At 42.6% G+C, this 24,150-nt stretch overlaps 5 protein-coding genes across 7 annotated transcripts; all 5 read right to left on the bottom strand.

Moving 5' to 3' along the window:
- Positions 1 to 1,003: 1,003 nt before the first annotated feature.
- On the bottom strand, positions 1,004 to 6,154 carry f10 (coagulation factor X). The gene is made up of 9 exons (XM_018667133.2): positions 5,986 to 6,154; positions 4,981 to 5,141; positions 4,626 to 4,650; positions 4,344 to 4,457; positions 4,037 to 4,168; positions 3,543 to 3,835; positions 3,193 to 3,310; positions 2,522 to 2,709; positions 1,004 to 2,223 (listed from the first exon to the last, which is right to left on the bottom strand). Exons 1-9 carry the CDS (start codon positions 6,044 to 6,046, stop codon positions 1,801 to 1,803), a joined length of 1,515 nt encoding a protein of 504 aa, XP_018522649.1. The 5' UTR covers positions 6,047 to 6,154; the 3' UTR covers positions 1,004 to 1,800.
- A 1,755-nt stretch (positions 6,155 to 7,909) lies between these two features.
- f7i (coagulation factor VIIi) lies at positions 7,910 to 12,071 on the bottom strand. Its single transcript, XM_051065834.1, has 8 exons — positions 11,905 to 12,071; positions 10,908 to 11,071; positions 10,621 to 10,645; positions 10,140 to 10,253; positions 9,911 to 10,048; positions 9,648 to 9,763; positions 9,169 to 9,289; positions 7,910 to 8,793 (listed from the first exon to the last, which is right to left on the bottom strand). The coding sequence occupies exons 1-8, from the start codon at positions 11,963 to 11,965 to the stop codon at positions 8,174 to 8,176; spliced, it is 1,359 nt and encodes a 452-aa protein (XP_050921791.1). The 5' UTR covers positions 11,966 to 12,071; the 3' UTR covers positions 7,910 to 8,173.
- Positions 12,072 to 12,716: 645 nt separating this feature from the next.
- On the bottom strand, positions 12,717 to 16,883 carry f7 (coagulation factor VII). The gene is made up of 8 exons (XM_018667136.2): positions 16,706 to 16,883; positions 16,011 to 16,174; positions 15,715 to 15,739; positions 15,452 to 15,565; positions 14,818 to 14,964; positions 14,136 to 14,254; positions 13,652 to 13,772; positions 12,717 to 13,573 (listed from the first exon to the last, which is right to left on the bottom strand). Exons 1-8 carry the CDS (start codon positions 16,866 to 16,868, stop codon positions 12,981 to 12,983), a joined length of 1,446 nt encoding a protein of 481 aa, XP_018522652.1. The 5' UTR covers positions 16,869 to 16,883; the 3' UTR covers positions 12,717 to 12,980.
- A 214-nt stretch (positions 16,884 to 17,097) lies between these two features.
- Positions 17,098 to 20,062, bottom strand: f7l (coagulation factor VII, like). Its single transcript, XM_018667128.2, is given in 9 exon segments — positions 17,098 to 17,950; positions 18,159 to 18,279; positions 18,514 to 18,602; positions 18,707 to 18,847; positions 18,943 to 19,056; positions 19,183 to 19,207; positions 19,287 to 19,358; positions 19,360 to 19,451; positions 19,963 to 20,062. Coding segments are annotated over 9 exon segments (1,287 nt in total). The 5' UTR covers positions 20,048 to 20,062; the 3' UTR covers positions 17,098 to 17,402.
- Positions 20,063 to 20,657: 595 nt separating this feature from the next.
- Positions 20,658 to 24,124, bottom strand: LOC108877178 (uncharacterized). Of its 3 annotated transcripts, none has more exons than XM_018667141.2 (9): positions 24,003 to 24,124; positions 23,135 to 23,326; positions 22,566 to 22,688; positions 22,233 to 22,465; positions 22,020 to 22,157; positions 21,757 to 21,944; positions 21,500 to 21,579; positions 21,302 to 21,385; positions 20,658 to 21,207 (listed from the first exon to the last, which is right to left on the bottom strand). In XM_018667141.2, the coding sequence occupies exons 2-9, from the start codon at positions 23,319 to 23,321 to the stop codon at positions 21,062 to 21,064; spliced, it is 1,179 nt and encodes a 392-aa protein (XP_018522657.1). In that variant the 5' UTR covers positions 23,322 to 23,326; positions 24,003 to 24,124; the 3' UTR covers positions 20,658 to 21,061. The 3 variants fall into 3 exon arrangements, with proteins under 3 accessions (XP_018522657.1, XP_018522653.1, XP_018522654.1); XM_018667137.2 differs by having other exon boundaries at positions 23,876 to 24,022; XM_018667138.2 differs by lacking the exon at positions 24,003 to 24,124 and adding an exon at positions 23,781 to 23,909.
- Positions 24,125 to 24,150: the final 26 nt, after the last annotated feature.

The following is a 24,150-nucleotide window of genomic DNA, read 5'->3' as shown; positions in this document are numbered from 1 at the left end:
ATGGTCTGTTAGTCTGACGATAAGAAGATAAGAAAGTAAAATGTCAATGTTACTGATTGAAAAAAGCAGAACCCTAATAGAAGTTTAATCAGATTTAAAACTGAGACGTTGGTCAGTTCACAGGCTCATTTCTGATTCGATTACACACATTTCAAACACTGGACTTTTTCAAACTCTTTCGTCTTTTCACAAAAGTTGGATTTTCAGCTAAGCAGGTCAAACCTGTTTCTATAAAGAGTTAAAATAAAAAAAATAAAAGCTGCGTTCGGTAAACAGTTTGTTCCAGCAGTGGACTATGGCCTGAGTCCTCAAACAAGCAGCAGGTTCGACCTCTGAAACATCAATACTCAATACGTTTGTTTATTTGAGGTAAACAAAAAGGAATTTCACCATTGGGATTAATTATTTAAAATGACACTGGAATATTTCTTGATCCGGATCAAATGATTATTAGAACGTAGAGAAAACTAAAGACGGACGTGGTGCTGGTGGTTGAATTATTCTTAAAGTGGCTCCACAGCCAGAATGATCAGGGTTTAACAACCTTAAAGCCATTTATCGTTTTTCTTTTTCTGAAAGGTCCTTCTCTCTTTTCCTGAGCAGTAATGGGAGTTTCTGATCCTTGTAGTTCCCAGAAAAATGTGTTATTTTGGAAACTCTCAGGAAAACGAAGCTTAATGCACCAATATTGAAAACACCAGTATTGTGATTTGAGCAAATAATTGTAAGTTGAGGTCACTTACACATTTTTTTCTGTTTTCTCTCACAACCTACAGAGACTGTTTCAGTCAAACTGTTATTTCCAACTATGCTTATATCCATTACTGATTTATCCATCGTTTAGTTTATTGATTAATTGATTGTTATATCAGAATATCAGAAAGATATGCCTATAATTTCAAAGTTCAAAGTGGCACCTTCAAATGTGTTTCACAAGTGAATATTAAAGTAAATATAAGTTTTGTAGTATTTTAGTTTTAATCACACAAACTCCATGACAGACTGTTGTTATAGTTTTTCTTTATTTGCTTTAACTTCAGCTCAAAAAGCTAATTTCTGGCAGTAACTGATAAAAAATACACAAATACAGACATTGTTGTGTTTTACACAAATTTCATAATGTTTTTTATTTTGAGTTCATCTTTCTGCATTTTGCACTTACACATTTTTAATAATATTGATAAGAAAACCGTTAAATCACACTGGTTCACGTCACCATTGTCATTTATTTTGTCAATTGTTTTATACTTTTTGGTTTAACATTGACAGTTTTTTGTGGAATTGCTTTACATTTCAGACTTTTGTGTTGAACACTCCCTGCTACAGCGATATTTCCCTCAGGAGGTGGTGGAGACCAAAAACAGAGGTAAAAGAGAGGGAATGCTGGACACACAGGCTCGACATCAATTATCATTATTATATTCATCTGTGTCAAAGTTTTACACTGGTGATATGTCAGATGTTTTGTTTACAGACTGTTCTGCTGCCTCAAATAGACAAAACAGTAAATTATTGAATTTTTAACGGAAAATACAAAGGACCGAGAGCAGAACCCTGAGGAACTCCACAATTCAATGGTGACCTAATGTCTAGTGGATGTGGAAGCTGGTTACTAAAATGTTTTCATTATTGCTTTAAGAAATTTGCTCATGTCTTTAAAACAGGGATAAGTCATCACATTTCTGTAACTGATAAGAAATCTGAAAGGTAAAATTGATCACTACAGGAGAGGTACAAAGAGTGGCTGATCTCTGCTCGGTGGAGTTCAGCAATGATTTATGAGATCCTGTGATTGCCATCTTACAGAAACACCCTCTTGATGGGCTCATGGTGCCTCTTCACCCTGCTGCCGTGCTGCTCTTTCAACGACAGCTTTGCGATGCCGCCACGGATCCAGGGGATGAACTTGGACACCTGGGTGTAGATGCCATATTTGCCTTTACGTGCGCAGCCTTCACCCCAGCTCACAATCCCGGTGATAAAATAGGTGTTGCGGTAGCGGGTGACGTGCGGCCCGCCGCTGTCACCTTGGCAGGAGTCCTTGGGTGAGTCGCGGTACCCGGCGCAGAACATGCGGGCGGAGATGCGCAATTGAGTCGATTCGATGCAGGTTTGCCGATCCACGTAGGGCACTGTGAGGCGCTGCAAGATGGTGGACGCCTGCCGACCCTCACCCAGACGGCCGAAACCACTGACCATGCCATCCTGCTGCTCCATCAGGACCTGCAGAAGGTAAAACATGTAACAAGTGTGTTACTTTATGTTTCTGTCTTGTTAAAGTGTTAAGTAGTCCAAAAAAGTGTGAAAATTGGGATTAGTGTCGGACTGTTTCTTGGTTGGGACCAGTAACTTCCTGAAGTCTTCTTCTCAGTCAAATGATGAGTAGTAGTTTTTGCACTTTCAAATGTCAAAATGTCCAAAATGTCACTGTTCATTTAAAATGTGTGAGTTTATGACAAAGATATTTTAAGTCTTAAAGTGGTTTTAACCTGTTTTTTTTTTTAGAGGTTTAAAGATTCACCTTCTCAGCAAAATCTGGCGTAGGTATGCAGGCCGGCAGGATGAACCTGGTGAACTTGATGGGCTTGGTTAATTTGATGAGTGCGATGTCATTGTGGTACGTGTCCGGTCTGTAGTTATGATGGGTGGCAATAGTTTCCACACGATGGATGGCTTCATTACCGTGATCCACCAACGTGTCAAACTCACCTGAATGCACAGAAATAATAAATATTTCACCAACGCTGAATTTGTTAAGTAAATGTAAAATATAAAAAATAATGCAAGATCTCATAATTACAAAAATAAATGACAAAATCATAATTTCATAATAACTATCACATAAAAGATCTGTACTGCATAATTATGAAAAATACAGATTTTTTTGTCATGCATCAAACATAGTCTATCTCATAATTACAAAAACAAATATTTCAAAATTACAAAATCATACATAATCTCATAATCACATGAAAACTCTCATGAATAGATCTGTACTGCATAATTATTAAAGCAAATCTTAATACAGAAAAAAACTCAAATTTTGTCATACATAGTCTATCAATCTAATTATTACAAGAACAAGTATCTCAGAATTTGTAAACCATTCACAGTCTCACAGGTACTCCTCATATCTACAGCATGTGATCCACTGAGTGACTCAGGTGATGGTGATTGGTCAGTCAGACCTACCAAGCTTGATGTAGATGTAGCGTGATTGGTTTATGCAGTGGGCTGCGGTCAGGATGATGTATTCAGTGAGGATGGTTCCTCCACAGAAGCCGATGTCCTCCTCGTTCAGGAGGAGCGCCTACAAAGATGAGATAATATTACAGGTGTTATGCACACCTGGACAATAGTGATTCCAAGGTTTCTATACAGACACAATAATGGACAGTAATGGACTGCCAGGTGTGTCCAAGGCTGTGGCTGTCTTTGTCTTGACATTGGTCCTTGTTTTCTGGTATCAGGATGTCTCACCATAAAAAATGTAAATATCTGGTAGTTAAAATGTCTTGTTATTTAAAATAAAGTGTTTCTACCTGCCATGGACATTCTCCTGGTGGGCAGTCCTCTCCGTTGACAATTCGGGTCATACGAGCCCTATCAGAGAGGATTTTTTCTAATTCTTTTGGCACAATTTCACTGTTGTCGCCGTGTCCAGGGAGCGGGGACTCTGATGTCAGGTCAGTGGAGTTTGTCGTCTGCTCGGTGGAGTTTGTGTTGAGGTCTGTCGTGTTCAGCCCAGTAGTGTTTCCCATGGTTGTGTTCTGTCGCACGTACCTGAAAACAGTCCGGGTGTCTGTGGTGATGATGGTGCCGCACTTGAAGGTCTCTGCAAGAGTTCATGTGAGGTTTAGAGGTCAGGGTTTGTAGACTAAAAAGACTAATCATTGAAAGAACTTCTAAAAACTATTTCCGATATTTCTTGCCTACACATGGAAATTTTTCCCTGATGGTGGTGCTACAGCAAAATCTGTAGGATGCTTCATGAATGTGGAACCAATAAAAGACCTGGTAGGTTTGAGACTCTTACGGTTGGAGTTACAGGATTTATCATCTGATGCCAGGAAATATCCGTCAGCACAGGAGCACTGAACATTTCCTTGGGCCACGGTGCAGAAATGTTCGCAGCCTCCGTTTTTGGCCTCACAGAGTTCAGGAATGACTGCGGAGACAAACAAAGCAAGTGTCTGACCATTCAGAAGGTGGCACAACGTCCGTTCAGTAGTTCAGTAAACCTTAAGCTTAACCACAGGATTGTTTCGTTATCCCGGAAAGTCTTATGTTTCTATGTTTAGTTACGCTGCTTCAGCCGTCAACTATCCAGTGTGTTTCTTTACCAATTTCACAGTTGAAGCCCTGGTACCCGCCCGGGCAGTAGCAGGTGTAGGTGCCGATCCCGTCTTTGCAAAGTCCTCCATGAGCACAGGGCATCGACACACATGCGTCGCCATCTGCAGGTCAATGAAGCAGGTTCAATCAGAGTTTTGATGAGATCAGTAAAGAAACTCCAATGTGCAATACAGCACACACCAGCTAAAAGCAGATAGCATTTCATACCTCCTTTACATTTACAGATCAAGTTTGGCCAAGCCTGTTATAAAGATTTTTTATTTTCTTACCGACATATTTGGCCCAGAATTCATTCTGAGAAAGAAAAGAAACAGAGTAACATAATTAAAAGCAACGTAAAGTCTGACATGTATGTGTCAGTAAAGGAAGTAAATCTATTTTTTTGACCTTTGTGGAGTGTAAGATCAATTTTAGCATTTAGATTTGAAACTTGAAGCTTAAAATCTAAAGTGAAGTGTAAATCCAACTTTGGGGTTGTTTTGATTGTTTAACTTAGTTAGGCTAGTGCTAAGATACCTTAAGTCAAACTAAGCTAGCAAGCCACAGTTATCTGGGCGTTAGATTAACACTTGTTGTGGTGGATGTGGTTGTGTGTTTTAGTGTGTAGCTGCAGAAGTTCAGTACAGTTTTCTCAGCGTTTTCAAAGATCTCTCGCGCCTCCTCCCAGTTGCAGCGCTCCTCCACACACTCCCTCTCCATGTTGCCTTGTTTGAGCTCCTCTAAAAAGCTGTTGGCTCGTCTGCGCCGGGTCAGAACCTGACTGGCCGCCTTGTTGTCCAAGAAGACTGGAGGGAGAGAAGAAATGTGGAACAGGGTCAGACCAGCATTTTGATCTGTCCAGTACTTTGGTTCATGACCAAATACCTGCAGAACATTCCCATCAGCCTCAGCAAACTCTCACCTCAGCGCACCCTCAGCTTGTGAGTAACATAGTTTGCAGGTTTTCACAAGGAAGAAGAATGTGTGGAATGAAAAACACTTTATTACTGTCCATTGTGAGTTTGACAAAACTCTGTTAACTTCAGAAACTAGCAGCTCCGTCTGCGTTTTCTCTCAAGAGGTATTTTTAGAGAAATTCAGCATTTTCAGAACGACTGCAGCAATTAGTGGATTAATGGATTAAATTACTGATCACTTGGTATTTATTTGGTTGTTTTTAAATAAATGAATAAATATTTGCCAGCTCCAGCCTCCTGAATGTGAAGATTAGATGCATTTATTTATCTTTATTTGGTTTTTGACTGGTTTGAATAAAACACGACTTTTAAAGATATTACATTTAGTATTTAGAAATTATAACAAACATTTTCACAATTCTCTCATACTTTATGGAAAAACAACCTGTTAGTTAGTTGCAGCACTAATTATTTGGTTTAAACAAAGAACGACCAATCAGAGCAAAGCAAGTGGTTTGTTTGTCCAATGAGATGTGAGAGAGGTTGAGTGTCTGAGTGAAGGACAGAGCTGTCAATCATCAATAATCAATGTCATCATGTCTCCATTAGCAGGACTCTCTGTCCAAACACCCCACCACCACCACAACACTCAGCTCTGTCTCGCCCTGCTTTAACTCCACATTCCTCTCACTGGTTGTTTCTGACGGTTCAGTCTGGATCTTTGTTGACGTACCGTTGGCGGCGGCCAGGTGGAGCAGCAGGAGCCCGAGGGACAGTCTGTGAAACCAAAACATGGCCGTGGATGGTGGTGATGGTGAGCTCGGCTGGAAAAACCTCAGTGTGCTGAGTGGAAGTAATGGAGTCTGAATGTGGAGAGAGGGAGGGAGAGAGGAGGGGTGGTAGAGAGGGCATTGACCTGTATTGAGGGAGAGAGAGAGAGAGAGAGACGGGGGAGGAAGGGGTGTCGACATGTTTAAACTGCAGTGATCAGAGTGGGCGGACATTATCTCCAACATTTAGAAAAATATTCTGCTTCACTGGTAAAAAGTCAAAGCTGCAACACTGTCAGGTCAACTACAAGTCCCAGAATGCATTGCTGGCCCTGTATCAAACCAGACCTTTGTTATTTCACTTCATATCGTCCTGAATAAAGTTGTGTTTAATCAAAGTGCTTCAAACTAAGTGTCAGCACAGGATTTACTGGGACCTGTCCAATCCCAGGACACTGGCAGTGGGGGGGGTCCCATTGATCTGGCTTGTTCTGGATCACCCAACAGATCCTGGATCAGATTGGGATCTGGAGAGTTTGGAGGTCAGACACCTCACATTAACACCTGAGACCAAGAGAAACATGGTTTTCCATCGTCTGAACTTTGACAGCTCATCTCGCCATGTCGTCTTCTTCTGTGGTGGTTTAATGGCAACGGCTGGAGAATCAGCTCCACCTGCTGTTTATCACTCAGACTTCACCCAGTTTTCCTGGAAGTTCAGTAAAAATTCGATCTATGTTTGGATGGAAACTTGTTTATTCCAGAGTTGAACGCTCGTCTGTCATCAACCTGCTGCTCTGAAGGAGAAGGAGTTCACGACTGATGTGCTCCGACCCTGGCAGCAGGTTGGGGGTTGGGAGGGCGGAGGAGCCTGTGGGGGAGAGATTTACAGTAAATGAGGGTTTTTAAACTCTGACTCAGCATCAGCTGCTCAAAATGTTCAGAGCGTCGGACGTCCACAGTCCAAACTGATCAATATTTACTCTGCAGGCTGAAGAACTGATCGACTGCATGCGTTCAAACACTGACTCTGATCTTTAATCCAGTTCCATGTTTCAGGGAGCGTACTGCTGCTGCTGATTCAACACAAACTGAAGCAGATTAATAAATAAACACAGACTGGAAAAATAGAATCACAGTAAAATGAGGTGTTGGTGTAATTTACAATTAATTCAGCAGATGGAGAGAAAACCTGGACTTCTTAATGAGAAACAGTAAAATCATACTGTGACTGTATGTCACTGTTTTTCATGATATAAAATCTCTGTCTTTTAATTGCACAGTGAGTTTAATTAATAATTAATACTTCTCAAACTAATTCTAAACTCCTAACAGAAAGTCCTGCAGTGCAGAAAGATCCCAGCTTTATGGTTTGATTCCAGCCTGCTGAGGAATCTGAATCTTTCAGGTGAATCCTGTTTGAATGTAATTAGATATTGTCTTGTTTCTGCAGTGTGACCTCCTGACCAGCAGAGGCAGCACTGAGCTTTCTGATGTGGAGCAGCAGGTGAGGAGAAACACCTGCACTCAGTTAGCGTCACGTGGTTTCTACTGAGCAGAGTTTTACTGATTTGTTCTCTGTAATCTCTCCTGTTCTGTTGATTCTTAGGATGTTTCCACCACCGAGAGGCAGATGTGAGTCTGTGAACGCAACATCACTGTAAATTAGCAAAGTTGGCTTCACCTGTTTCACTTCATGCTGCATTCAAGACCCATGAGAGAACATGTAAATATTAACTCCTGATCAGACCTCTTAGATTTTGCATCGAGGCTCGGAACAGCTGTGGTGAACAGAGGTCTGTAAAGTTATTTCCATCACTCGAAGCCAGATCATAGAAACACAAAGATTCACCTGTTGTTTGGTTTCGTACAAATTTCACACATAAATTCAGAGTTTTTACAAATACTTTATTTCCTTTGTTTGATTTGGTTTGTTCAGAAAGCTTCAGTTAAAACTTCCAACATTAAGAGTGAGTCATGTGTGAAAATCCTCAGAACTTGTATCAGTTTCTTTTACTAACCGTTAAATTTTTACGTTATGATCTAAAATAAACAACAAATCAGAACGGACTGTGACAGGAAAATTAACGAACTTTGACTTCAGACAAATTTAAAAATAAAACTTTCACTGCTCTAAAAAATCATTTTTTATTAAACAGGTTTCTGTTGCAGGTCACTGGTTGTCATCATGGTGGGCGGGTTCTTCACGGTGTTGTTCACCCAGTCCACGAAGTTGGCCATGTTGGCGTAGACCCCGTAGAACCCGGGCTGCGAACAGCCCCGCCCCCAGCCGACCACGCCCGTCAGGAAGTGGGTGGAGCCGTACTTTGTGACCAGCGGGCTGCCGTCGTCTCCACGGCAACTGTCCTGGCGACCCTCCAGGTACCCGGCGCACAGCATGTTACTGGTGAAGTTGAACTGGGCTCTCTGGGAGCACTGGGAGTTCTGGATGATGGGGACGGACATTCTGCGGAGGACGGGGGAGACCGGAGCGCCGGGCGGGGCGCCCGGGGTCTCGGAGTTGCCCCCCGTGGTCCTCTTGCCCCAGCCAGACACGGTGTGGTAGCGGACTAACAGGAGCTCCCGCTCTGAGAAGTCTTTGGTGGGCAGGCAGACGGGGATCGCGTGACGGTTCAAGGTGACTGGTCGACTCAGGTGCAGCAGAGCGACGTCACTGTCACCTGACGCCGGGACGTAACTGTCATGGGCGATCGCCATGGAAACAGGTACCCTCTGTTCTGTGCCTTCTTCTACGTCCAGGTTATGTTCGCCTGGTGACAGGAAACACGTTCATTTAAAAAGTCAGATTTACAAAATAACTTAACGAATTAACTTGACAAAACAACTGTACAAATCCTTACAAATGAAGAAAACTTTGCAGAACAACGACTCAAACTGACTGAATGAATTTTACAAAAAAATGTTTTTACAAAAACCAACTTCACTATGTAACATTATATAATATCATAATATTGCAACTTTTAGAAACAAGTTTGCAGGAAATGCATCTGTAAAACAGCTTCTGTAAACTTTACAAGTAAACTTTACAACTTAAAAGATTTACAGTAAACAACTGAACTGCTGACATGTTGTTATTGTGGATGTTTTACGTTAAAGAATGTCAGTAGTTAACACAGATTAATTACCTGCCACCACAGTCAGGTTTTGGCTGTTGTTGCCATGGATACAGTGGGCAGCAGTGATGACCCAGTTTGGATTAATCAGAACTCCTCCACAGTGACTGTTCCCATTCAACTGAACCAGAACCTGGTAGATAGAAAGCGTTCTTTAAAATGTATTCAGTATTTGTCATGTAGCTAATTTTACCTTTAGGTTTCTTGATCTGGGCCTCTGCGTCTGTTGCTTAATTTGCTGATTAATTTCTTGATTGATTGATTGATTAGTAGAGCTCATCCAGTTCCCAGACATCTTCAAAACAATCTTCAAATGTCTTGTTTTGTGCAACCAATGATCCCAAACCCAAAGATATTCAGTTTGTGATGATAGAAAACAGACAAAAACTGAAAACCCTCACACTGGAGGAAGAAGAAGCTAATTATATTTCAAATCTATTGATCAACTAAACCACTCTGTTATCAGTAATATCAGTTACGGTGGTGTTTACCTGCCAGGGACACTCTCCTCTGGGACAGTGGTTGGATCCCACCAGTCTGGTTTGACCCACGACGCTCTGGTTCAGGCCTGTTTCCTGTGGAGCCACCTGACCGCAGGGATACTCCACTGTAACACAACAACAACCATCACAACCTGATTAACACCAACCTTTAACCTTTATCGTGTAAAGCATCTGTGAGCTCGGTGAAAAGCACTGGTAAACCTGTCGTTAGCACGTCAGCCTCTACAGAAACAGCTCGGAGGTGTTTATACCGTTAGCGATGCACTGTCGTCCGTCCTCTCCCAGTTTGTATCCGTCAGCACAGGAACATTTCCGTCTGTCTCCGGAGCCGTCGCAGAACTGTTCACAGTGTCCGTTCTGGTAAAGGCACTTCAGTGAGTCTTCAAACACTGAGAAAGACAAATACTTCATGTATATTATTTATATGACTTGAGACATCGCAGTTTTAGCTTTTACTGTTTTTTCTTTTTAATGTTTTACCTGTCTGACAGTATCGTCCTTCAAATCCCTCAGGACACTGACACTCATAGGCGGTCCCCATGTACAGACATGTCCCATTGTTCTTACAGGGGTTGACCAGACAGGGGTCACGACCTTACAGGATAAAACATCAGAGTTACAATCATAACACACAGAGAAACATTTCATTTCTGAAAGATAATCATCACTAAATAACCAAAAAAAAGATAGAAAACTGCAGAGGACAGTTTAAACAGACAGAGAAGAAGAGGACGATCAGAAGAATTACTGCACAAACAAAAACAGAATGAGGATCAATAAAATGTGATCAGAGTTTCAGAAGCAAAGAGAGATACTGATCAATCAATACCTGACTCATCAGAATAAACCAATAACCACAAGTAGATTACATCTGCAGCTGCTTCAGTTTGTGTTCCTCATGTCTTCACTATTTCTACACTGATGATTCAGTCTGGAATAAACTGCAGGAAGTGTTACTCACGTTCATACGTCAGCCAGAACTGCCTCTGGAGAAACATATAAACAAAAACTTATTTCATCAAACATTTTGTTGCTCAAAAATAAAACCTGCTGACAGTAATTTAAACAGATTATTGTGAAGTCGTATCATGTTGAATGTTTTGTGAAAAGAAGCATAACTCATGTTTATACAGGAAGTGAAGAATTCTCACAACCATTAACTCAGTTTTGTAGTGTCCCATAAAACCCAGAAGATTTGTATCATATTCAGATCGCGAAATTCAGAACTTAAGGCGGCGACTGACTGACCGTCTTGCCGTCATCTTCAAAGACTTCTCGAGCCTCCTCGTAGTCGCAGATCTCCTCGATGCACTCCCTCTCCAGGTTTCCTTGTTTTAACTCCTCCAGGAAGCCGCTGTTCGCTCTGCGCCATCTTTGCAGAACAGTGTTAGCTTTGCGCTTCTCGACAAACACTAAAAAAAAAAAAAAAAAAAAAAAGTATAAGTACTAAGTGTTTATTCAGAGCTAGTTTGTGTGAATAAACTAGAAGCTGAATTGCAGAAGATCAGGTGCTCACTTTACGATACATTCCTAAATACGTTTTTATAGTCGTCTCTTTAACTGTGATGTATGTAAAGAACTGACATGCTAACAAATTTTATGCTAACACTCGATAACACAGCTCATAATTTACAGTCTCATTTCATTTCATGAAGCAGGAAACAATAAAATACTTACAGGTTCCTGCTGGTGTTTAAATAAGAAGGCAACGTTTAATTTTTTGTCCCAAATTTTCCAGGTAAACTTTCCTTGTAATTTCCTGAAAATGCTGGTTTTACATTATTATTATATTAGGAAATGTGAGAGAGGCTGATGCAGTTCGGTGCTAATTATTCAGGGAATGGAGAAAATGTTACTTTTTATAGTTAATAAATATCTGCTTATTATGTGCTGACCAAGAAATTAGCTGTAAAATACAATAACTGTGAAATAAAGTGTGGTTGTGTAAAGGTACAGTTCAAAAGTTCTTATAACGAACTGAACTAAATAACAGAGATGTTTCCTGTAATTAGAGCCAAATTACACGGTTCTCTCCAGAAAACACTGAAGAAATTGTTAGGAAATAACAGACCTGTAGAATGAAATGTTGTTGTACTATACAGATACCCAGTATTTACAAGTAGTTTAAGTTCCAGTTGGAACCAGTAACTGTTTTCTTGGTACTTGATTCATGCAGTGATCTAACACTGGAAGTTTCAGACTGTGTAATAAACAGTTATATGTGTGTTTTAAAAAAATTCCAGACCTGCAGCAGTGGTGATGCCCAGAATCAGGATCCAGACAGTGCAGCAGCTCCTCAGCAGCATGTTGGCCGGTGTTCAAAGTGACCCAGGAAAACAAGGTCCAGCAGTGTTTTTTTAGGAAAGGTGGAGCGTTTAACGTCTACGCCCACTGAGCCTCTGACCCCGAAAGTCAACACCAAAAACCACAACTTTTCCCATTTTTATCAGGTCAGTAAACACACCTGAGGAGGTCACTCACTTTAGTTTCTACAGGTTGTCAGATTAAAATGGTTCCAAATTCTGATAAGGAGCCTTTTTTATAAAGATTTAAAGGAAATCTGACCTTTTAAAATCTGTAATTTAGACACTTTTTTCACCATAATCCTGAAGATTGACAGAAATCAAACAATATGTCCTATAATTAATTATCAAGTGCGTGAATTAATATGATTCATATGACGTATGACAATAACTCCTGGTTAAAGTGACTTGGATTACTGAACAGGCAGAGGCCCAGAGGGTCAGGAGGGGTCCTGGTCCTGAGTCTCTGTATAAACTGACTGTGTTAGGTACACAAAACAACCACAAACACAAAACAACACAAACACAAAACAGCCACACAGAAACATAAACCAGCCTCAGAGAGACACAACCTCTAAGGTACACATTAATCTCTCTGGACTCTATAAACATTTTGTGTACTTGAACGGTGAAATCATACAACACACACAGGCATTTACACCATTGCAAAACCAGCAAATACAAGCATGCAGTGCACACACACAGATTCAAACACAAAGACGGATCAGGTTTGTCACTAAAGTCAAACTCTCTGTTATAATGTGTTGAAAAAACTTGTTTTATTGGACCAACCGTCCAGGTCAGTTTATTCAGTCATTTATGACAGAGATCTTCATCTGTGAAGCTGGAGCAGCTCAGTATTTGGATTTTTTGCCTGAGAAATGACTAAAATGATTATTTGACAGTCAGGATTATTAGCATGCGAGCTCCAGGGTCCTGGTTGATCAATGGGGCCCAACAACAAGGTCCCTCAGAGGTGAATCGGGTCATGACCACAGCTTCAGTGACCTGTGGATCCTCATGTCGTCAGGTTGTGTAGCGACGCCTCGGTGTGGTTTTTTGGCTGATCTGTTGTCGCTGTTCGGTTGTGAATCCACTCCAGGTAGTTGGACACCCGGGTGTAGATGCCGTAGTTGCCCGGTCGGGCGCAGCCCTTCCCCCAGCTGACGATGCCCAGCAGGAAGGTCGTCTTCTTGTACTGCGTCACCAGGGGCCCGCCGCTGTCGCCTTTACACGAGTCCTGCCGGCCCTCGATGTATCCGGCGCAGAACATGTTGTCAGTGAGCACCACGCCGCTCTCCTCCACACACTGCTGCGTCCGGATCCGTGGCACCTTCAGGCGCCGCAGGAGGGTGGAGGTGGGTCCGTTCTCACCCCTCCTCCCCCAGCCGCTCACCATGTGCAGGTTGACGGCCCAGAGTTCACGCTCGGCCATCGAGCGCGTCGGCAGGCAAGCTGGGACTGCATACGGTGTGTAAACGATGGGCGTCGCCAGGCGGAGGAGGGCAATGTCGTTGTCGGCGGTTCTCATCACGTAGTTCTCGTGCATGATGATCTCGACGACCTGCAACAGCTGCTCCGTGCCCTCGTTCACGTCCGTGTTGTGTTCGCCTGACAGACAAAGAACAGGGTCAACAGGTCTCGTTTCTTTGACCACACCTCATCTCCATCTAATGGAGGGATTCGTACCTGCAACCACCTTCAGGAACTTGGCGTCTGTGTCCTCCATACAGTGAGACGCTGTGAGGATCCATGTAGGTTTATAAATCACTCCACCACAGAAACCTTTGCCTTTGTAGACCAGCAAGACCTTCAACACAAACAGTAACAGTTGTGTTTTAATGTGATAAGAGCAGTTTGCATTTTCCTTCTCTTTTAAGATGTAAAAACATCCATCATCATCAACAAAGAAAACATGGTCTTAATCTCATATTACAAGCAATAAAAGTATTTCAGTAAGTTTGAAACCAGTTTTATAAATACTAAACCAAATGCCACCATCATTTCGTTCTTTAATTAACCTTGACTTTTCCCTCCAAGCCTTCATGAAAAAGTTTATGTTTGGAAACTTTGAGTTTGAAACGTTGAGTTTTAAAGGTTAGAGTCCAGTAAAGTCATCTCAGAAATTCCCTCTGTGACAAATAGGTGAACTGTCCCTCTATCTTTAGCGTACCTGCCAGGGGCATTCACCTTTGGGGCACTCTGTTCCTCCGACAATTCGACCTCGAGTGTCCAGCTGCTGGTTTTTGTTTTCATCCTGCAGGACGGGCACCATACCACACGCTATCGACTCTGAAACAGCAACAGAGAAATCTTAACTCAACATTATCACAGACTTATAGAATATGAAGCAGATCTGTTACTGGAATTTAACACAAAAGTGTTGTAATATGTTTCCTCCAGTTCCCCGCAGTTATCAACACTTAAACTAGTTTTGTTTTGCTTAAAAATATCCAATGTGAACGATCACTGTTACGCTGACGACACACAAATCTATAATTATAACAGCCAGTGACTCAGGCCAGATTTTGAAACCAGAGAAATGCTGTTCAGACATGTGTTGGACAAAAAATTATTTTGTCCAACATGTCATGTTTTGTCAGTTATTTTGATAATTAAATAATAGTTTGGTTTAGTTGTGAAGGTTTTATGCATTTGTTGTGAGACATATTTAGCCGGGTCATTGTGAAGGGAGTTTGGTTTATTTACTGTAAAACAGGCCTCTCTCCACAGTCCAAAGGTTAGTTTTTAGAGGCCTGTGTAGAGGGAAGAGTGAAATTTATAAAAAAGACGATATGATCGCACCATGATCCTGATGGTTTGCATTTACCATCTGTTGAATTAAACAAACTCACCCTCTGCTACACAGCTCCGCCCATCAACGTCCAGGAAGTAGCCGTCTGCACACGAGCAGTTTAATCTTCGTCCTCCCTCGTCTTCATCACAGAAATGTTCACAGCCTCCGTTCTCCAGCAGGCAGGTGTCAGGGACGGCCAGGAACTCTAAAAAAACAGTATACACATGGAAATAATATATTCAGTCATCCATTGTTTGTTCAGTATTACATTTTCTGTTGGTGCCATTACAGTATCTCAATTTCTGGTGTCAGCACATACCAAACTTTACTTTTTACGCCTTGTTAAAATAATATAAACATTTTTAACGCTTTATGTCAAAGTGTTCAGTGCATCAGTGTTAAATAAATAACCTGTAGATCACAAAATGAAAAAATGAAAAAAAAAAATGAATTAAAAAGCCCAGTGGAAACATACAAATAGAAAATAAAACAGGACCCAGACCAGAGCCTTGGTGTGCTCCAAAGTTCAAAACAGATATATCACAAACATTGTATGACAGTATCGTACAATATTTCAGTACTTTCTCCATTACTGTTTAGGATACATGGGCTGGAAATGGGAAGAACATTGTACTGGATTTCGCCTTCCCAGAATTTATTTAGAGTTTGTAATATGTGAGTAATTTTCTCACCGAGTTCACAGTTGAGTCCGCTGAACTGCGGCAGACAGAAGCAGGCGTAGGATGAACCCTGAGCGGAGCAGCTGCCGCCGTTCAAACAGGGGCTGGACTTGCAGCTGTCTGGGACTACAGAGCATGGAAACGGTTTTTATTTAATGTCAGCATCACTGATCACACTTTCTACATTTAACCTTGATTAGCAGCTAGCACTCTTGATCTCAATCAGAAATGTTAAACTGAAATTAAACTGAAACAACAAACAAGTGATTGCTTACCGTTATACGTCTTCCAAAACTCATCCTGAAGAAACAAAAATGCCACAGAAAAATTTTCAGTGATGATTCAATCAAATTACATCTCTAGAATTATGAATGTAATAATCGTGGCAGTTTAACTTGGTCAAATCTAATCCAATGATAACTGTAGTTAAATCCAATCTAATCAAAGTAACAACGTAAACTCAGCTCTTCTGATATTTTCTCTTAAACCCAGCTGATCTAGTCTAACATGTAAAACGTTTAAAAACAGGTTAGTGTGAAGTATTTCTACTAGAGTTTCTCTGGAGTCGGACCGTAGTCTCGGTGTGTTCGAACACCTCCCGAGCCTCCTCGTACGAACATTTCTCCTCCAGACACTCCCTCTGCAGATCTCCCATCTGAAGCTCCTCGAACCAGCCTGAGTTATACCTCCGAGTCCGGACCAGGACACCATGAGCTCGATCTGGTTCCAGAAACACTACCAGAGGGAGAGGGAAAGAGGGCGTGTAAATTTCCTTTGGATGTGATGGAAACTTGTCCTCTGGAAACTCATGGTTCCCAGAGGATGAACCCTAAGGACACTGGTGATTCTCTGACTTTTCCTATTGCGACACAGTGAGCTTGACCACTATTGGATAAACTGTGATTGAAATTAGGTTCAGACATTAATGGTCCTCACAATTTTCCTGAAAGCCTGGATGTGTCCGACACAGCACTCATTTGTGGGTCTCTAACCCACCATCATCAACATTGAAATTTTTATTGGTTTATGACAAAATACCTCCAAAACTCTCAACATTCCCCTCAGCCTCAGATGTACCTCAGTGCCAATTAGTATGCTAACATGCTAAACTTAGATGGCCGCCCATAACTGCTAACCGCATTGTTATTGTGAGCATGTTAGCATGCTGACGTTAGCATAACAAAAACAGCCTTCACAGAGCTGTTAACATGGCTGTGGACTCTCAGTGTTGTTAATTAACACACTGTAATGTGAATGTTTCCTCACCTGACACTGGATGGCAGCTGTAGGAGCTGAAGACCAAGGTGAAGAAGACTCTCAGAAACATGGCTGGTTTCATCAGAGAGCTGGGTGCTGTGCTGCTTCTTTGTTGACCCAAAGGTGCAAAGTCTGATCCACCCCCCTCTTCACCACCCACCACCTCCACCATCCCTGCAACTGATCACATGTTCCCAATAGAAATAACCGGGCTGACAAAATGTGACCGTGTAGACAGACTGCTATCAGCCATCAGTGTGTAATGAGAAATCCCTGCTTCTCACACTTAATCTGGAGTCAAGGTCAAATACTAAAATACAGATCATAGAGGACAATTTACAGGTCCAGGAAAGTTGGATTAAATACTTCATAAACATATTTCAGCTAACATGAACACAGAATTTTGGTTGTAATTTTCTCTTTATTTTCAACAAAATAACATGTTTTACAATAACTCTTAAAAGAATTAACATTCCTCAGGTTAAAATAATAAATTTAAGGCCTGAACGTTGAGCCAACAATTTAAACTTCATCTATGACGAGTCTTTAATTTGACAAGACAAAAATGAAAAATACAAATTATGTAGCATTTCATTGGTAAATATAAATCATAAACAGTTTTTGTTTATGTCCATATTTTGTTTTGATAGTAGGATGCATATATGTTGGTTGTACTTGATTTTAATCCCTGTGCTCTGAACCAGTTTCAGCCAGTGGACATGATATCCTCGATCCAGGTCAGGAAGTTGCCGACTTTGGTGTAGACGCCGTACAGGTTTTCATTGGCGCAGCCCTTCCCCCAGCTCACCACGCCTGACAGGAACCAGGTTTTCTTGTAGCGCGTCACCAGAGGGCCGCCGCTGTCGCCCTCGCAGGCGTCCTTACCGCCAGCCTTGTACCCAGCACAGAACATGTTCCTGGTGATGTTGAGGTTGGTGTGGAGGCGGCACTCCTGCAGAGGAACCCTCGGCAACACCAGTCGCTGGAGGAATCTGGCCGGGGGACCGAACTGCGCCAGGCGGCCCCAGCCGGACACGGTGGAGTGACGGACAGTCGCCAGTGTCCTGATGATGGTGCTGTTCCGGGCAGGAAGGCAAATGGGCACCACATGGAGACCCAGTTTGACTGGACGGTAAAGCTTCAGTAAGGCCAGGTCACTATCAGAGGAGGACTGGTTGTAACCAGGGTGGGTCACCACTTTGATCACCCGCCGCTTCTGCTCGGTCCTCTCGTCCTGATGACGGTCATGTTCACCTTAACAGGGACAGTATGTTTGTTTTTTAAAGTTTATATCAAAGGCCAGGAGGACTCATTACTAGGAGCCAAAAGCCAAAGGTGTTGACCTCCAGACATTTCAGAGCAGTTTTTGTGGTGAGGTGGGAGCGTCTGCCTGATGTTTAATATGGTTAGAAAGAGACAAAGATGCAAGTGTTTTCTTTAAAAATATTTTTTAAAGTCTTACCGACAGTGACATGGAAGATGGCAACAGGTTTTTGCCAAACACAGTGAGCTGCAGTTAAAACCCACTGATCTGACAGGACGATCGCTCCGCAGGTGTAGATATTATTTTCAGTCAACAGAGCCTGAAGAGAGAGACAGTGTTATCATTGTGTACTGTATTTTAATTAATTCTCAATTACTTATTAACATCTAATCTGGACAGGAGCGTCAAATTTACTGCTTACTGTGGCAATTACAGATATTTTGTAATTACCGTTAAATATTCTGGTTGGATATTTAATAGTTTTACATTTTGTAGCACTGCAGTCAATTGCGCCCCTTAAACTGAACATAATATTGAACAGCCAAGAGCGTACCTGCCATGGACAGTGTCCTTTGGGGCAGATCTGCCCATTAACAACCCTGGGGGCAAAGAGCACCAGAGGTCTTCCACAGGGAACACGATCTGGACCAGAGAAAGGAGAAAAAGTCAGCGTTCTTGTTGTTGAACAGAGTCTTTGGTTTTTGACAAAGTCTGGAGTCCTAACTGTCCTGTGAAAGGGCTCAGACCTTTGGGCACACAGGTGCTGTTGTCCCGATCCAGACTGTATCCTGGAGCACAAAAACAGACGAAAGAACGATCTGGAAAGTCTCTGCAGAAATGTTCGCATCCTCCGTTTCTGTAGCGACAGCCATGGGAGGTCAAACGTGCTGTGGATGAAAACCACAGCTTTATTTACCATGACCGCAACTCCATCAAGAACAACCATTTGTAGAGAAGTTTCGGCAGCTGATACGGTTCCTACCTTTGTCGCAGTTGTATCCATGGAAAGCAGGTGGACATTTGCAGACGTAGGTGTCAACGTGGCGAGTGCAGGTCGCTCCGTTCTTACAGGGAGACGAGAGGCAGTGATCCACAGCTGCAGACAGGAAGAAGAAAAGAATTGAGCAAATATTGTAACACTGACAGATGATTTTTTCCTTACTGACATGAATCTAAAACTAAAGACTTAAAGGTCGTCATGTTTGACGTTGAATCGCAGTACCTGTGTACGTCCTCCAGAACGCCTCCTGTAAAGAGCAGAAAACAGAAATTAATGCCAAAAACAGTCTCGTTTATGAACCATGACGGGGTTGAGTCTTGACTGACCAGCTGCTGTGGCAGGGCGAAGATCTCCTTTGCCTCCTCATATGAACATTTCTCCTCCATACACTCTCGCTCCGAGGTTACCATGCTTTAATTCTTCGAACAGGAAGTTTGCCCGACGACTGCGATGCAGGAAAACGCTGGCCTCGGGTTTGCTCACAAACACTCCTGTTTTATACAAAAATAACAGAGAAGTGGCCACTAGAGGGAGTTCAGGTGTAGAGTAAAGGTTTCTCTTAACTCGTAGATAAATTGATAATCAACTTTTAAGGTCCCAGAGTTCATGACTTTTCTTAGTTGCTGAGTACTAATAAATGTTAGTTGCAGCCCTTGATAATAATAATAGCTGAAACCAAAACCAGATGTATTTACGAAGAGACTGGGGCAGGTTTTGGCTCAGCGAAAAAACATTGCTAATGCTAGGACATTTAGCTAAAGTACAAACAGGTGGAAAAACTGGTGATATGTTTTTTATTTAATCAGAATGAAAGCCAAAACCGTCATTATTCCTTACTGTTGACATGCTAACATAACTTTAGCTTGGTAAGCAGAACGTACAGCACATCGACACTGGTTCACAGTGGGAAGAAGTTAATGACTGTTGGCCTGTTTGATCCAAGATGGATGAAAGACGTCAAGAAGAAAATGAGGAGGAGTATAAGGAGAAGAAGAGACTGACCTCCAAGCCCAATGCATGCTGGGATAGAGACGATGAGGAGTCGTAGGACGAGGAGTCGTCTCGTTTCTCTGCCGACAGACGCCATGTTTGTTCTGAACTGATCAAAGGTCAGAAAACACAGAAAACCCTCTGACGGACACAAATACACAGGACAAACACAACGTGACTCCACAACCATCCTGAAAACCTGTTTCCTCAACACAAACCTCAGTGAACACCTGAGTCCTACGTTAACACTGTTACCTGTCAAAGGTCTCGTTATTTCTCACAACTAACTCCAGATGTTGTCTTTGCTGTTTTCCTCTGGTTTGAAGTGGGTGGGAAAAAGTCAGATATCCTCCTGCACTAATCATAATTTAGCATCAGAGTTAAATGTAAAAGTTTGTGCAAATTACAAATTATTATTTATTACAACAACTTAACATATGGAAAATAATTTAACAGTAACTGTGGCCTGTGCAGACACCTCTTAAACTATTAAGCAGAATAAAACTGCACTAATACTGATCATTATCCTCAACAGAAGCCACTGTTAACAGCTGATTGATCACTGATGGCCATAACGTTTTCAATTACATTCAGGTATAAATATTATTTGTGTAAAATTCAAGTGAAACTTTTGTAATTGTTCCTTTTAAATCTGAAACTGGAGGTCTGGAGATTAATTGGAAGATATTCAACAAATTCACTGACAGTTCAGATTCTTGACACAGATTTTATTTTTCATTTACATGTTGATTTGTTCATTTATAGTGTTAGATAAGAAATTCTAACTAAATTTCATAGTTTTGATCTTTTGATCTTTTTAAAGCTGAAGGAAGATTTTAAGTTTTCCCACTAATAATCTACTTTTTAGGAGTGATTTTATTCCATAATTCAAACCACAAAACAAAAAATGTGACAATAAAACTTAATGAAAAAAAAACAAGATAAATAAAAAATTAAATAAGAGAATTGGAATAAAAAGGGTAAAATGTCATTATTGCATTTGTAAACAGGAAGACAAACAGGTTTAGTTTAAGTTTTACAGCTGCATTTGTTTTTATTTATTCTTCAGTGCTGCAGTTCCTCCCCTCTCCTCCAGGGGGCGGCGCTGCTCTCACTCCATCTCCTTCAGGATGACGGGGATAAAGTCCTGGGCGTCTCTCAGTTCGTCTTTCCACTCCTGAGGGACGGCGGCTCCGATGTATGACCCCCCCGCCCCCAGCAGGGCTCCCAGCGCTGCCCCGCGGTTACAGTTCTCACCTGGTTGGGAACATGACACAAGTTACAACAGCTCCACCTGCAGGCAGCGGCCGGTACTACAGGTACACAGGTATCAGTGGTCTTCTATACGAACCTCCACAGTTGGTGTTTGCTAGGATTCCTCCTCTGGGGTCGTCGTGAAACTCATGAGCGAGGTAGAACAGGCTGGACAGAGCACCTGTCAGTTCACACAGGTAAGACTTTCAAAATAAAGCTCCTCTGATATTATTAAACAGCTCTGCGTGTCTGTAAACCAGCAACTATCTCATGGTTTATGATCCTGGACTCAGACCTTTGGTGTAGCAGGCCAGACCGAGGTAGTTCACAGCGCTCTGATGGACCTTCAGTCGTTCCTCAGAGGACTCAGGAAACCTACAACACACAAACTGATTTATTTATACATCATTAAACTAGCTAACACTCGCTGGCAACAAAAATTAGCTTCTTTCATTTGTTCATTTGTTGGGTCATGACATCATGACTTAAGTTCTTTTGTTCATGTTTCCCAAACTTAAAGAACTTGTTTTTATATTTCAGGGTTGTTTGGACCTGGCGGCCTTGCGGCTGTAGCTCTGGCAGGTGTCCCAGGCGTCCAGTTTCCTCAGGGCGTGTTCGGCCTGCTGACGAACACTGGCCCCGCCCAGCGCAGCGTGCAGCGCCCGGCTGTAGATCGACACGTACTCAGGCACCTTGGGGTGAGGATGGGTGAGCTTCACGAACTCTACGGCTGCTGAGACCTGAGGACAGAGGAGAGGGAAGGTTGAGACCTGAACGCTGAGGTTTCAGACTTCAGACAAACTGCAGACACTCACAGCCTGCTCCTCGTTGGCCGAGGCCGACAGCAGGATGAAGGGGAGGATCATGGGGAGGCAGCCGATGGCGTCCAGCTGGCCGTCAGGGAACGGGGAGCTCAGCTTGTGTTTGGAGCGTTTCTCTGCAAACATCAGGATCTGGAGAGAAAACCATGAACCAGAGGTTGGAGTCTAAACCAGCTGGACTGTGACGGGAGGGTGCGTTTGTTTTACCTGCTGGGGTGAGGTCGGCTTGCTCTCTTGCCAGTCGGCGAAGAACGAGCGGTGCGAGGACTCGGCGTAGGTGTCATTGTGGGTGCCGGGCGTCGTCAGGAACTGGACGTAGTCGGACAGGACGGCGGCCCGAGCGTCCGGCTGAGAAACGTCGGTGAAACCTCCGCTGATGAGCGACCGAGCCGCTCGTAGGGAACAGAGGACGTTCAGGGTGTTATCACCGGCCTGAAGACCTGGAGACAGACAGATCAATGATTACTGGACCCACAGCCAAGTCCAGATGAACCTCAATTCAACTGGGTCAGCTCAGGACCGGGCAGGACCCAGCCCTACCTTGGTGATAGTGGACCGAGCCTCTGGACGACTTCCACAGGTTCAGTTTATCGTGGAGGATGACGTTCCCGACCACGTCAGGCCGCTTCGCACCAGACGACCAGGCAGTCCGACCGCTGCCGGCTGCAGCACACAAACACACCCGACAAACATTATCTCACAACCATCCAATCTGATATCACCACCAGACTCCACTGACAAAAACAGGAATTTTACTGAGCAGAACACAGGAGCTGCTGGAATACAACTGCCTCTATCTGTTTGTGTTGCTGTGTGACTTTCAGCTGTGGAAGAAGTAATCAGATACTTTACTTGAGTAAAAGTACCACACAGTAACACAGACACACTGACAGATGGAGGCAGTGGTATTCCAGCAGCTCCTGTGTTCTGATTGGTAAAATTCCTGTTTTTGTTAATGGAGTTTGGTAAAGACAGTTGTTACCTACAACCTCAGAACATGGCTCTGAATCTAAGTCTCAACCTCAGAGTTAAATGTTTGGTCACTTTTGTCTTTTTCCCAAACTTTCCAGGACTTTCCAGGACCATAAGGCTTCATTAGGGAGTGGTACCGGTGTTGGAGAGGCTGAGGATGCTGGACGGGTGTCTGTCTCTGGGTGAGTTGAACCCTGATATCCAGCCTCCGAAGTCCCTGCGGATGTCGTGGATGTCGTAGTACCAGTGGACCGGCATGGAGGCGGAGTCCGCCGCACACATTGCCCACAAGGCCTCGCTCACCGCACGCCGCACCTGAGACATCTCACCTGAGGAGGAGGAGGAGTTAAACTGAGAGACCTTTGACATCAGGAGGAAACGCTGAGTGAGACGATTCACATTAATGAAGTCTTTTCTCTCATTATAATCAGCTTACTTTATTTTATTCTTAATGTACTTTATTTTATTAACAGACCTTTGTTATCAAGCTTATTTTATTGTTAGTATCCTTCACAGTAAAGCTGTTAAACCTGTTTATATACACACTCATACAGGTTGAGTTCACCTCCATTTGTCCAGTTTATATTGAAATGTTCAGTTTAATGTTTCTAATAGAACAAAGTATCATTGAATCTTGTATTAAATTTAAATACTGACAGTAACGTGTAGAAACAGGTCTAATAACTGTTCATCTTTCTAACAGCGTTATCTTAATACATGTTATTACCACATTATTACTTTCCCGTCGATCAGCTGGTGGAAACATGACAGACCTGTCCTCACCTGCACGAACTCTCAGCTCCATGTCAACGCAGAGAAATGAACTCAACGTTACCGGATGTTCGAACCTTTAAACCGTTTTAATGGTTGAAACTCACCGGTCACAGACGCAGCTGATCCGCTGCAGCTCTCCTCACAATGATTCATTTAAACTTGCGTAAGTTCATTGTTATAAAACTACAGGAAGTGACCGAGGACAAACCTTCAGTTAAATAATAAACTGACCTCCCGTTAACACCGGAAACAGCCTGTAAATGTTTCCTCACGTTTGATTATTTCAGATAAAAACTTTTCATTTTATTTCTCTACCACGGTTAAAAACAGTTATGACTTTAGAAACGTGTTTGTGTTGACATTTCGTAACCGGTTATGC

Source organism: Lates calcarifer, linkage group LG7_2 (assembly GCF_001640805.2).
Source record: "Lates calcarifer isolate ASB-BC8 linkage group LG7_2, TLL_Latcal_v3, whole genome shotgun sequence".
Taxonomy (NCBI): Eukaryota; Metazoa; Chordata; class Actinopteri; family Centropomidae; genus Lates; species Lates calcarifer.
The sequence above is the reverse complement of the archived record's forward strand: the minus strand, read 5'-3'. Positions and strand labels throughout refer to the sequence as shown.

Coding starts and splice junctions, on each gene's coding strand:
- f10 (XM_018667133.2), bottom strand. CDS start 6,046: ATGTTTTGGTTTCACAGACTGTCCCTCGGGCTCCTGCTGCTCCACCTG. Junction 4,169..4,343: donor GGGCTTCAACTGTGAAATTG/GTAAAGAAACAC, acceptor TTGTCTCCGCAG/TCATTCCTGAACTCTGTGAG. Junction 2,224..2,521: donor CGCCAGATTTTGCTGAGAAG/GTGAATCTTTAA, acceptor TACCTTCTGCAG/GTCCTGATGGAGCAGCAGGA.
- f7 (XM_018667136.2), bottom strand. CDS start 16,868: ATGGTGGAGGTGGTGGGTGGTGAAGAGGGGGGTGGATCAGACTTTGCA. Junction 16,175..16,705: donor CAGCTGCCATCCAGTGTCAG/GTGAGGAAACAT, acceptor TCCCTCTGGTAG/TGTTTCTGGAACCAGATCGA. Junction 13,574..13,651: donor GTTCCTGAAGGTGGTTGCAG/GTACGAATCCCT, acceptor TTTGTCTGTCAG/GCGAACACAACACGGACGTG.
- f7i (XM_051065834.1), bottom strand. CDS start 11,965: ATGCTGCTGAGGAGCTGCTGCACTGTCTGGATCCTGATTCTGGGCATC. Junction 10,646..10,907: donor TTGAAGATGACGGCAAGACG/GTCAGTCAGTCG, acceptor ATGTTTCTCCAG/AGGCAGTTCTGGCTGACGTA. Junction 10,049..10,139: donor AGGACGATACTGTCAGACAG/GTAAAACATTAA, acceptor TGTCTTTCTCAG/TGTTTGAAGACTCACTGAAG.
- LOC108877178 (XM_018667137.2), bottom strand. CDS start 23,924: ATGAATCATTGTGAGGAGAGCTGCAGCGGATCAGCTGCGTCTGTGACC. Junction 23,327..23,875: donor ATCAGCTGCGTCTGTGACCG/GTGAGTTTCAAC, acceptor CCTCCTCCTCAG/GTGAGATGTCTCAGGTGCGG. Junction 22,466..22,565: donor CTCGGTCCACTATCACCAAG/GTAGGGCTGGGT, acceptor GTCTGTCTCCAG/GTCTTCAGGCCGGTGATAAC.